Raw genomic sequence first — 12,091 nt, 5'->3', positions numbered from 1 at the left:
TTCTGCATAGCAAAAGAAAGTATCGACAGAGCAAACAGACCACCTACAGATGGGAGAAAATTTTTGCAAACAATGCATCTGACAAAGGTCTAATATTCAGCATCTATAAGGAACTTAAATTTACAAGAACAAAAAACCAAACAACCCCATTAAAAAGTGGGCAAAGGACATGACAGACACTTTTCAAAACAAGACATACATGCAGCCAACAGGCATATGAAAAAAAGCTCAACATCACTGATCATTAGAAAAATGCAAATCAAAACCACAATGAGACACCTTCTCACACCAGTCAGAATAGCTATTATTAAAAAGTAAAAAAAATAACAGATGTTGGTGAGGTTGTGAAGAAAAAGGAACACTTATATACTGTTGGTGGGAGTGTAAATTAAGTTCAACCATTGTGGAAGACAGTGTGGTGATTCCTCAAAGACCAGAAATACCATTCAACCCAACAATCCTATTACTGGGTATAAACCCCCAGGAATATAAATTGTTCTGTTGTAGACACACACACACATCTGTTCACTGCAGCATGATGCATAATAGCAATGTCATGGAATCAACTTACGCCCATCAATGAAAATCATCCAGATTTTCTTCTGGATGAAGAAAATGTGGTACATGTACACTATGGAATACTATGCAGCCATAAAAAAGAGTAAGATCATGACCGTTAGAGGAACATGTATGGAGCTGGAGGCCACCATCTTTAGCAAACTAACACAGGAACAGAAAAGCAAATGCTGCATGTTCTCATGTGTAAGTGACAGCTAAATGACAAGAACACATGGACACACAGAGGGGAACAACTCACACTGGGGCCTATCGGAGGGTGGAGGGTAGGAGGAGGGAGAGAGCCCGGAATAACTGATGGGTACTAGGCTTGACACCTAGGTGATGAAATAATCTGTACACCAGCTGGATGCAGCGGCTCATGCCTGTAATCCCAGCACTTTGGGAGGCCAAGGTGGGTGGATCACTTGAGGTCAGGAGTTCAGGAGTTAGAGAATCTGTATACAAAACCCCCTTGACACGTAATTTACCTATATAACAAACCTGCACACGTACCCCAAACTTAAAAGCTTTATAAAAAAAAGAATATGTTCAGAGGCAACAACCTCCCTGCGAGGTGACGCCACTGGCAGGAAGCCGAGGCTGGCTGCCTAGCCCGGCACTAGGCTGGCCGCAGGAACTACAGATCCGGTGGCCAGAAGCCAGAGCCTTCAGTCTGAATTTCAGTTATGTTCATGGCCGGCTCTCCCCGCTCCTGGCAGAGGAGAGGATGTGAGCCACACCTTTCATCAAGGTGCTCTGTAGGAGAAGGCCTGGGCCTGCCCAACAAGTGGACATGGACATACGTAAGCTCAGATCGGACTCCAATATGCAGTGTGCTGCAGACGTGAACCTCGAGACTCCTTAAACCCACAGTTACATCCAGTACGGAGTCAAGGAGTGGATTTTCCACCTGCGATCATTTGGGGCCCAGGAGTCGTGTGGCTTGGTTCTCAATCTCCCTGGGGTGAGGGCCGGTGCAAGACACCCAGGCTGACCCCAGGAGCCTGGCCCTCATGCCTCTCAGCGGCCCTGGCCTGCTTCCCAAATGTTCCAGGCCTCGAGGAAAGGGTGCACCAGCTTCCTGTCGCCTCCACAACAAGGTACCACAAACATGGTGGCGGCCACAACTCAGGCTGATTATCTTAACTCTGGAGGCCAGAAACTGAATGGTCTCCTGGACTAAAACCAAGGCTGTGTCTCCTGCTCATTTTAAGGGCAGAACTCAGCTCCCCATGGTCCTGGGCTCTGCTGCCCATAAAGCAACGGCCCACCCATGGCAGAGAGCTGGCCCTCAGCTCCAGCCCCCGACCGCCTCCTCTGCACCCCTCATTCATGTCTGAGGACCCCCGGGATTAGGTTTGGCCACCGGCTAATCCAGGACCAGCCCCTCAAGAGTCTCTCGGCCATATACAGTGACACATCACGGGTTCCCGGGATCAGGGTGTGGACGTCTCTGGGGGCCATTATCTGCCCATCCACAGAGGGGCACTCGTTTAAAATTTGGATTCCAGACCTAACTCTGGAAACTGGGACTCACAATGTTACCTCATCCCAGGGAACCAGAAAAGAAGTACTCATTTTCATTTGGAAGAAGTGACACAGAACACCAGGCACCCACTGTCCCATTCCCTTCTTACCCAACACTCCTATGAGATGAGCCTGCACCGGCACCTGCACCTGCTGGTAAAATGAACGGGGGCGGGGAGCTTACGATGCCGCTTCTAGAGGGAGCCCCATGTTCCGACAACGCACACACACATTAAACTCCAAGCCGGCCACACTGCCTAAACACTCACAACCTGCCATCCCTGGGAACACGCATCAGGCACCATCAACAAAGTCACAAGGCCTGGCCTCGTGGCTGGAGCCTGAGGACAGCAGAAACACCCAGGGCATCTTAGGCACAAACCGTTCTCTCAGCCCTCCGTTCCTCCCACAGTGAGAACATTCCCGTTCCAAGTTAAATGCTGAGGTTCAAAGGGGCAGGGAACATGCCACAAGGAACACAGGCCAGAGAACGGGCAAAGCCTCGTGGGAAGCATGACAGTCACCTAAGCAGAAACGTAAAACCACGGCTCCTCAGTACGCAGGGAATCCTGGCCAGTTCTAAAAAGCCTGCTTTCTAGGCAAGATCCGTGGTATCGTCACACTATCTCTGGTGTAATTTCAAACCCAAATCACCACAGTAGGGAACGGAGCAAAGACGCAGAGGAGAGAAGAAGGACGTCAAAGGGGAAAAAGAACAGAGCACCGCAGCAAATCTCTGTGGCCACAATGACACTGACCGGCCCAGGCCGTGCATCGGGGCTGGAGGCTGGTCTGCTTTCCACAGAGGCTGGAAGCAGCACAAATTCACCTCGCTCTAAAAACAGAAGAGAAAAAGGGAGAGGTGGGAGAGGCGGGGATCCTCTCTGATAGGAAGACGTATCATAAGGAATAGAAACACAGGGACACGCTCCCAGGGAAGATCTCAAATCCACAGCAGCCCCAAGCTAAACAAACTCTGGGGAAAACATGCTTCTCCAAGCAACAGTCTCTCTCAGACAAAGCCAAAGTGAGCGCGCTGTCTTAGATTTAGTAATTAGAAGAAATACAAAAGGAAGGATTTAGCCCTCCTGCACACAAGAAGCCCAGCAGCCTGCACGTTCAAACAGAGGTCAGATGGAAGCAAACTGTGCAAAAGGCAAAAACTGGAAGAAGTATTTTCTATTTTCTGAGCTGCCAAAGGTGAAGGAGTGGTGTGTGCCGAGCACGTGCTAAGCATGTAATTGGTCCTGCACAGCCGGCAACACAGCAGTGTGTGGACCCTGCCCATGTGCTCTGGATAAAGGGGTTGCTTGACCCCGCAGGGTGACTCTGGGTCTGTTTAACAAGGTCTCTGGCTGGGCACGGTGGCTCAAGCCTGTAATCCCAGCACTTTGGGAGGCCGAGGCGGGTGGATCACGAGGTCAAGAGATCGAGACCATCCTGGTCAACATGGTGAAACCCGTCTCTATTAAAAATACAAAAACTTAGCTGGGCATGGTGGCGCGTGCCTGTAATCCCAGCTACTCAGGAGGCTGAGGCAGGAGAATTGCTTGAACCCAGGAGGCGGAGGTTGCGGTGAGCCGAGATCGCGCCATTGCACTCCAGCCTGGGTAACAAGAGCGAAACTCCGTCTCAAAAAAAAAAAAAAAACAAGGTCTCTGAGGAAGACCTGGGCTAACACAGCCCATGAGTCACAGCAAAACCGAGAGGGCGTATTTTGTGCACAGGCCATGCACACAGAGATGAAACACCTTCCCTGGCGCCATCTGACTTGACAGAGCCAGGCACAGAGGATCACTTCCTGTTCGGACACAAGCCACCAGGGACGGAGCTCACAGCCAAGAGGAGCTGTGAGCAGGAGTTAAGGCCACGCCCAAATTCCACTGAAGAAACCATTATCTTGAATCATTTCAAGTTATAAGTTGTTTAATTAAAGTCATTAACATACTGAAAACGCTTTCAGTTGTAGATAACAGCACCACTTGGTGACAGGAAAGCTGCCTGGATCAGAACAGAGTAGAGCGGCTGAGTCACTTTTCACCCTGACTCCCTGGGACTCTATTTGGAAGCACCAGCCACCAACCTGCAAAGCCGCGGCGCCTGGCGTTGAGCTCATTGGCCACTCGGACCTCCGTGCACAGCTTCAGCATCAGCAGCATGGTCAGGATCATGATGGCGCTCTGCCACAGCAGCGGAGACTCAAAGCGCCTTCCAAACCTGAGGGAGAGACCCGGGTCAGCAGGGAGGCCCACGCAGGCCACCTCTCCCAGTCCCGAACCTGCAGCGGGAGAGCCGGGTCAGAAGGGAGGCCCACCCACGCCACCTCTCCCAGTCCCGAACCTGCAGGGGGAGACCCGGGTCAGCAGGGAGGCCCACCCACGCCGCCTCTCCCAGTCCCGAACCTGCAGGGGGAGACCCGGGTCAGCAGGGAGGCCCACCCACGCCGCCTCTCCCAGGCCCCAAGCAGCATCCAGGGGAAGGAGTCCAAGGGGTGGCGAACACCACAGTGTCCAGGCACTGCTGCCCATCTCCCAGACTCCAGGTGGGGTGGGGGTCCAGGGAGGGGCCATAAGGCCCCTACACAGCGTGTCCCAGGACCCCTCAGCACATTCGGCCCTCCCCAGAATCAGTGCCCAGGTGCTGACATCAGGGTCTGGTGGTCCTCAGTCCCCTCCCACAGCTCAGCCCAGGTGCCCTAGACCCTCCCTGCAGCCTCCAGGCCGCCACCAGGCAAGCAGCCATTTCTAGCCCAGAGCAGCCCTGCTTCCTGCCAGGGGAAGGCGAGGTCAGCGTGCAGAGCAGCAAGGGGTCCAGACGCGAAATTTCCACACGCACACACACTCCCACAGAAGAGAAGAAGGCAGCCAAGCTTCTGCGCTGCCACCCAACCTAAGGCCCACCCCACCCCCAGGCCTCCCTGCCCACAGCCTCTCACCCTCCCTGGCCCCGAGCTACCCTGGCTGCCCACTCCCAGGCCTTCTTGATGACTTTTGACCAGGGTTGGGCATCTCATCAGGTCAGCCATGAGCCCCTGCAGCGCAGAACCACAGGCCAGTGACTGGAAGGCCCTGGGGTCTCCCGTCTCCCCAGAGTCACCAAAGAGCTGGGACACGGACCTGCAGAACCACCATCTCCAAGGCTGGGCTGCGGCACCCACTCATCGAAAGCCCCAGCCTTGACCCTCCCCTGACTGTTCCAGGGCGGGAATCTCAGCCTGCAGTTTGTTTGTCCTGAAGGGAATTTTCAAAACTTGAATTGGTCACCAACATGTCAAAGTCAGAAGATCCTACAAAACGGCCTAACTTCCCAACTTCTCCTGAAAAACCGAACAGCCGGCAACAACCACCACTGCCCCCACCTCTCTCCAGCTCTCACGCAGCGGGCACCCGTGGGCCAACACCTGCAACCCCAGTCCATCAACTTCCCAGAGAGGCCCCCTTAGGGGTGAGGGCTGCTAAGAGCTGCTTCTTACAGTTCCTAAAATGCAGCCGGCAGGAATGCACCCCGTTATCAGTGCCCCTTACCAACACAAAGCAGAAGCAGAGGGAACCCCGCAGCCCCCACAGCCACCCCCTTATCAACACAGAGCAGTAGCAGGGGGAGCCCCCTGTGGAAACAGCCTCCCTGACCCAGAAGCCATCAGAGTCAGCCTCAGGAGGCACCACTCCACCCAAGGTGACTAGCTTGAGAAGGAGCTACACCAAAATCGCTCAAGAAACGTAAAAAAAAATTCATAAAGCTCAGCAGTGATCCGCATCACCAGCAACCCGTAAACGACAAAACTGGATGCAGCCTGATCTCCCGTCCTCAGAAGAGCACGTCTTTGGAAGGTTCTACGTGATGAGGAAAAAATGTCCCATAAATGTAGGACTGAGCCTCAGATGCCGCAAGACCCTATAATGTGACCAGTCCAGGTTTGCGCGTGTAGTTCACTGTCAGAGTGAACTCCCAGCTGGCTTCTCAGAGGCAGCGCTGAAGGCTCCCCGGACAGCAGCATCTGCACCCACACACAAGAAGCCCGCCAGCCTGCACGTTTAACCAGGGATTTGCCCTGGACAGGAAGCCCCAGCCCAGGTGAGACAGCCCAACAGGTGAGAAGCTGCCACTTGCAGGGGAGGCTCTTGCAGCAACCAGGAAAAAGCCACAGACATTCTCCTGGAGGGACAGGGAGCCAGGATACAGTTCTCAGAAGGTGGCCACGCTGATTCCCTCTATGTTGGCTCCAGAGACCAAGGCCCTTCCCTCCTAGGAGCTCCCGAGCAGACGGACCAGCCGCTTGAGGTCACGGAGACTCAGGGAGCAGACGGGAGGACAGAGAAAACAGCAGGCGAGGCCCAGGACAACAGGGGGCCAGACAGGCAGGCAGACAAGGGGCACCTCCAGGAACACCACCCAGGTCATCAGGGGCCGCTGCAGTCCCCTTGCCTCACTGGAGGCCTCTCTAGGAAGCCTCCAAGAAACGCACAAGGCAAAACTAAGAGGCAGAGGGAGGGAGGGAGAATGGCAGGCCTGTATAGAGGGCGGCTGGCAGGAAAGAGGAGCTTGAACAGGGTTTTCTGGGCCTAAAGCGCAGGCCGGGGGTGCAGGGACGCTGTGTGAGGGCAGGGGACATGGGCACTCTGCCCGCAGGCTGGCTCCAGCCCCCACACCGGCCCCTCCAGGCCTCCTTGGCCTCTGCATGATAAAGCACAGATCACTACCCCCAAGGCTAGAGGACACAGCCCATCTCACGTCACTTCCAGAACCCATTTTCCACTGGCTACCAAGTGGCCTGGGCACAGGTCAACTCACCCACAGCAACTTGAGGCTGAGGAGCTGACGCTGGGCAGGCATCTAAAACGGGCTAGTCCCCTGGGAAGCACCAAGCCTCGTCACACCACATTCACCTCCAGCAGTGAGGCTGTGTGTGAGCCATTTTGGCCACTCTGTGAGAAAGGCCACCTGCATTTTTTAAATGTTCAACAGAAGCAATGAATGGCCAGACTCTGGGGAAGGCGGGGGAATCAAGGTTTGAACTTCCCCATAATCCGCACATCAAAAATCAAATCTAGAGGAACTCGATATGCACAGTAAGGAAGGAGGCCACTTAAAGTAAGAGGCCGCACGGAGGCGAACAGTGAACTAATTTTAGGGTGACGACAAAGAAAAACACAAAATTTCAAAAAGCAATGTTCCACAAAAGATGCACGAGGAGCAAAATGAAAACAAATCCAGCTCTCTTAGCAATTTAAAAAGTCGATTAAAATAGATAGATGTCGTGTTTACTTCTCAACTTTTTCTTCCTTTAGTGGTAACAGTCTGTGCTGGCCATGAGCTCAGGAGAGTGCCTTTCCTCTCCTGCCTGAGAGCCTGACCCCCATGCCTCTTCTCAGGGCAGGTGCCAGGCCCACCTGTGCGGCACAGGAGCCTGCTCCTCAGGAAGCACCCAGACACCTGTCTAAGGTGGGCTCTGCAGGTGACCATGCCCAGGTGCCCACCCACAGGGAGGGACAGTGCAGAGAGTGCCCCATAGCTGACCAAGCCACAGAAAAACTTCTCCATGCTCCAAAATCTCACAGAAAAACTCAAGCAGAAAAGCTCTGTATCTATTCTTAGGCACCACTAAAGCTATCACTCTTAGTAACAAAATGTTATGACTTCTCCGATACAATGTTTCATTCCCTCAACTAAGGGTGTTCCAGTCTGGGCTCCGGTGGGATGGAGCGAGGCTCTCAGGCACCTGCAGCCCAGTGTTTCCTGCTCGAGGCTCTCAGGCACCTGCAGCCCAGTGTTTCCTGCTCCCGGCCTGGCTCTCCCTTTTCCTCCACATACAGCCATTAAACACCAGCTAGGAGGCATCATTTAGCCCTTCTAGCTTCTGGCACCAACCTCCTAAATCCTGCACAATGGCATTTCATAGTGTGATCTGCTGATTGCTAGCTTTGCAAAATGGTAGTAAGGATTGTAAGAAACAAAAACATGAGTTACCTATGTTTCAGAATCCCTGGGTTTGTACTGCTAAAGCAGCCCCTGCAGGACTGCAGAGCCCATATGCCATGTACCCCAAGTCCCCAACGGGGAGCTGCTCAGAGGGCCTGGAGCTCTGAGGACCATGCCCCAGCAGCTTTGAAAGCATGAAGATTCTAACACCACCACTGTGTTGGCAGACCCCCACCTCTTCCAACCAGAACCTGCCCCACCTCTGCTCTCCCCAGGCCCCTTCCCACCCAGACCCTGCCCCAGCCCCACCTCTGCTCTCCCACCCCCACCACCCCCAGCCCAAACACCAAGTGTGCGTGCATATGCATGAAGCTGGGGTCATGTGTGATGTGTCCCATGTGTCACTTCTGCTAAAGCACAAACGCTGCCCTACAAACCCTGAAATCAAAGAGGCTGTTAACCTACAAAGCCTCAAGAGGGGAAGCCAGGAATCCGGGTCGCAAGAGGCTCCCCAAAGAGAAACAGAAGAGATCATCATCCCCTCTGCACAGCAGGACCTGGGGATTGGGTGGGCACAGGGATGTGTAGGTAGGGAGCTGGGCTTCCCTGTGAGGAGCGCAGGGACAGCCCATCCTCAGGCTGCAGGGATGCCCAGCAGGGACCGGCGCCCTCTACCCTCCCCCCTTTCATCCCACTATCTTCTGGAACACGCCGGGGCCCTGTGTGTGCACTCAGTGGTCACAGAAGCCATCCGTGACCAGGACAGCCCGAGATGTTGATTCTATGAAGAGACCCATGGACAAAGTTCAGAATTCCCTGGAAGGCTGCCCTGTGCTCCACAAAGAAAGAGCTCAAGCGTCTCTCAAAGGCCTGTAAAGCAAGAACTCCCGTTCCCAGCTTCAAACCCCTATGTCGCGTGCCAGTTAGGCCATGAGGCAGTGAAAGATAGTACCAGGAAACGGTTAATTTCTGACTTCTCCAAACCAGATTCGTAGATGGACATTAGACACATTATTTTCTTTCTTTCTTTTCTTTTTTTTTTTTTTTTTTTTTGAGACAGAGCAATTTTCTGTTGGTCAAACTGGAGTACAGCTCACTGCAGCCTCGAATTCCCGGGCTAAAGTGATCCTCCTGTCACATCCTCCCAAGTAGCTAGGAATACAGGTAATGCTACCACACCTAGGCTAATGTTTCCATTTTTTGTAGAGATGGGTCTTGTTACGTTGTGTTGGCTGGTCTTGAACTCCTGGCCTCAAGCGATCCGTCCACCCCAGCCTCCAAAAGTGCTGGAATTACAGGAGCGAGCCACTGTGCCCAACCTATTTTCTTTTAGCAACTTTGAACTACGAGCCTACTGGGAGGTGGGGGGACTTCTAAGTGCAACTTTTTTCCCATATGGTAATCTGATCTCAGGCAATTTGCCTCCATTATTTTGGAGAAAATGTACTCTATAACCCTAAAGATAAATGCAGTGTTCCTTTGAAAAATACAGACCTGGGCTGGGGCTGTAGTAGGCATCCTGCAACCAGCGTCTCCCCAACCCCCACAACGTGCACTCAAGTAAACGACAGCTTTAGAGGATTAGAAAGCTGCTTCCAGCCGGGCGAGGTGGCTCAAGCCTGTAATCCCAGCACTTTGGGAGGCCGAGGCGGGTGGATCACGAGGTCGAGAGATCGAGACCATCCTGGTCAACATGGTGAAACCCCGTCTCTACTAAAAATACAAAAAACTAGCTGGGCATGGTGGCTCGTGCCTGTAATCCCAGCTACTCAGGAGGCTGAGGCAGGAGAATTGCTTGAGCCCAGGAGGCGGAGGTTGCAGTGAGCCGAGATCGCGCCATTGCACTCCAGCCTGGGTGACGAGAGCGAAACTCCATCTCAAAAAAAAAAAAAAAAAAAAAAAAGAAAGCTGCTTCCAGTCAACCTTACGCTCACTGAGGCCACTACAGCACCACCACCCCGTGTCCACAGCAGGCGAAGGGAAAGAAGGAAGGAGTCTCCAAAATGAGCACCTCTGAGCCTCCCTTGGATGCAGCCTGGCCTGGAGACAAACCTGCAGACACAACTGAGACTCAAAAACCTCCCGGCCTCAGAGACAGCTCTGGGAAAGAGGCAGCCAACCCCTCGCTCACCTAAAAATCGCAGACATGGGCAAAACTGGCACCCAGGGACATGCGGACCAATGGCTCCCCACAGCTAGGGCTGGGGCAAAGGCCACAGAGCAGGCAGCACCCCAGCTCATGAACGCAGGGAACAGTCCAGCATCAGAACTCATCAAATGGATACGAAAGGGGTGCATTTCATGGAATGCAAATCACACCTCAATAAGGCAAAGCAGCAGGTAAGTGATTACTCTGTAACCAGAGTCAGAGGCAGAGCTCTTGACACCAGCTGCCTGGAGTCTTCCTCTCCACCCCTCCATCAGGCCCTCTTCATGGGAAGAGCAGCAGACACCTTCCAATCTGCACGGACAGAGGAGCTGGGATCACCCAGAAGAAAGAAAAATTCCAGATGTTTTTGGCCTTAGAATGCAGCTGTGAGACCTCTTCAATTCCTCTGAAAACTCACTCTCCCAAATATGTCCAGCTTCAACAACTGTTAAAATTAACTTGCATTTCCTTCGACAAATGCAAATACAAAGAGGAAGTTGGCCTCAGAGGAACCAGACAAAGTCTTCATGGAGCATGACTTCCTATTCAAATAAGGCAGGCTGGGCACCATGGCTCAGTCTGTAATCCCACCACTTTCAGAGGCCCAGTGGGGAGGACTGCTTGAGGCCAGGAGTTCAAGACCAGCCTGAGCAACACAGTGAGACACTCCCCCCTCACCCCACACACACACCGTCTCTACAAAAAATACAAAAAACAATTAGCCGGGTATGATGGTGCGCCTGTGGTCCCAGCTACTCAGGAGGCTGAGGTGGGAGGATCACCTGAGCCCGGGAACGTGGAGTCTGCAGTGAGCTGTCATCGCACCACTGCACTTCAGCCTGGGCCACAAAGCAAGACCCGTCCTCCAAAAAATGAAAAACTACACAACATGAGAAGGGTGGGTAGGAACAGCTCCTCCCCACAGGCAGGCCCAGGCCAGTGCCCAGCAGAGAGGTGCCTGCTAAGTACCCGTGCAGGACATTATGCAAGGAGGCGGATCTGGAGATAGTATATGAGATTCTGTGCTCCAACCCCACCGTTTTTCAGGAAAAATAATCTCACCCTAAGAAATGACTCTCCTGCAGCCACAGACCCGGTCCACGGCAGAGCCGGGCGCTGGCCCAGCCGAGATGTACGGACCCTGCCGCTCCCCGGTCTCAAACAGAAGCTACAAAGGAGAAACCCTCTTCTCCGAGCTCAGTCCAGGAAAGCAAGCTCCCAACTTACCAGAATAGTATCCGCAAAATGTTGGCCACTAGCAGCACCAGGCACACGTAGGTGGAGAAGCCATCAGCGTTCTGCGTCCTGCGGATGTCCCGGTACTGCGGGATGTAGGGCACCACCCCTCCGAAGACCATGGCCGCGGCCGCGCCCCAGGACACCAGCTGGTGCAGCGGCACCAGGAGCCAGTCCAGGCCCTCGGCCTCCATCGCGGCGCCCACCCGGCGGAGGCTGTCACGGGCTCCGAGCCCCGCGGGCCGCCAGTCGCCTGCTCATCGCCGCGCTCCTGCGGCCTCAGGGCCTGCGGGGAGCAGAGAGCGGCTCGAGTCCCGCCAGGGAGGCTGGGCAGGCACGCACGAACCCTACCGGACCCGACCCGCACGGCCGCAGGACCCCGGGCAGAGCCGGGGCGACAGGGACGCGGGGTGCGCGAGGGGCGGCCCCCGCCTGAGACCTGGGGGTGTCTGGGAACCCCTGAGACGCGGCCGGCGGGGCTGGGGAGGGACCGGAGGGCCGGGGGCGCGGACGGGCGCAGCCCCTAGGGTCACGGCCCGGGTGTGCTCACCCGACGGGGGCGCACGCGCGGCCCGGGATGGGGTCAGGGGAGGGGGCGCAGGGCCCAGGACGGGGGCGCACGGCTCGCGGGAAGGGGTGCCGGGCCCGGAAGCCCACAGGATCACGTTGGGTGTGGGGTGTCCCCTGCCCTGCGTCCTCGGC

At 54.6% G+C, this 12,091-nt stretch overlaps 1 protein-coding gene across 3 annotated transcripts in view; it reads right to left on the bottom strand.

Moving 5' to 3' along the window:
* The window catches only part of SLC66A2 (solute carrier family 66 member 2), a 38,948-nt gene that overhangs the window by 26,717 nt on the left and 140 nt on the right, over positions 1-12,091 (bottom strand). For all 3 annotated transcript variants that reach the window (XM_039463862.2, XM_003925977.4, XM_003925978.4), the window contains exons 2-3: positions 11,381-11,675; positions 4,169-4,302 (exon numbers count right to left, since the gene is read on the bottom strand). In XM_039463862.2, coding sequence (XP_039319796.1) covers positions 4,169-4,302; positions 11,381-11,583 — 337 coding nt within the window. In that variant the 5' untranslated portion in view covers positions 11,584-11,675. The remainder of the gene's footprint in view (positions 1-4,168; positions 4,303-11,380; positions 11,676-12,091) is intronic.

The sequence above is a fragment of the Saimiri boliviensis genome, chromosome 13, assembly GCF_048565385.1.
Source record: "Saimiri boliviensis isolate mSaiBol1 chromosome 13, mSaiBol1.pri, whole genome shotgun sequence".
Taxonomy (NCBI): domain Eukaryota; kingdom Metazoa; phylum Chordata; class Mammalia; order Primates; family Cebidae; genus Saimiri; species Saimiri boliviensis.
The sequence above is the reverse complement of the archived record's forward strand: the minus strand, read 5'-3'. Positions and strand labels throughout refer to the sequence as shown.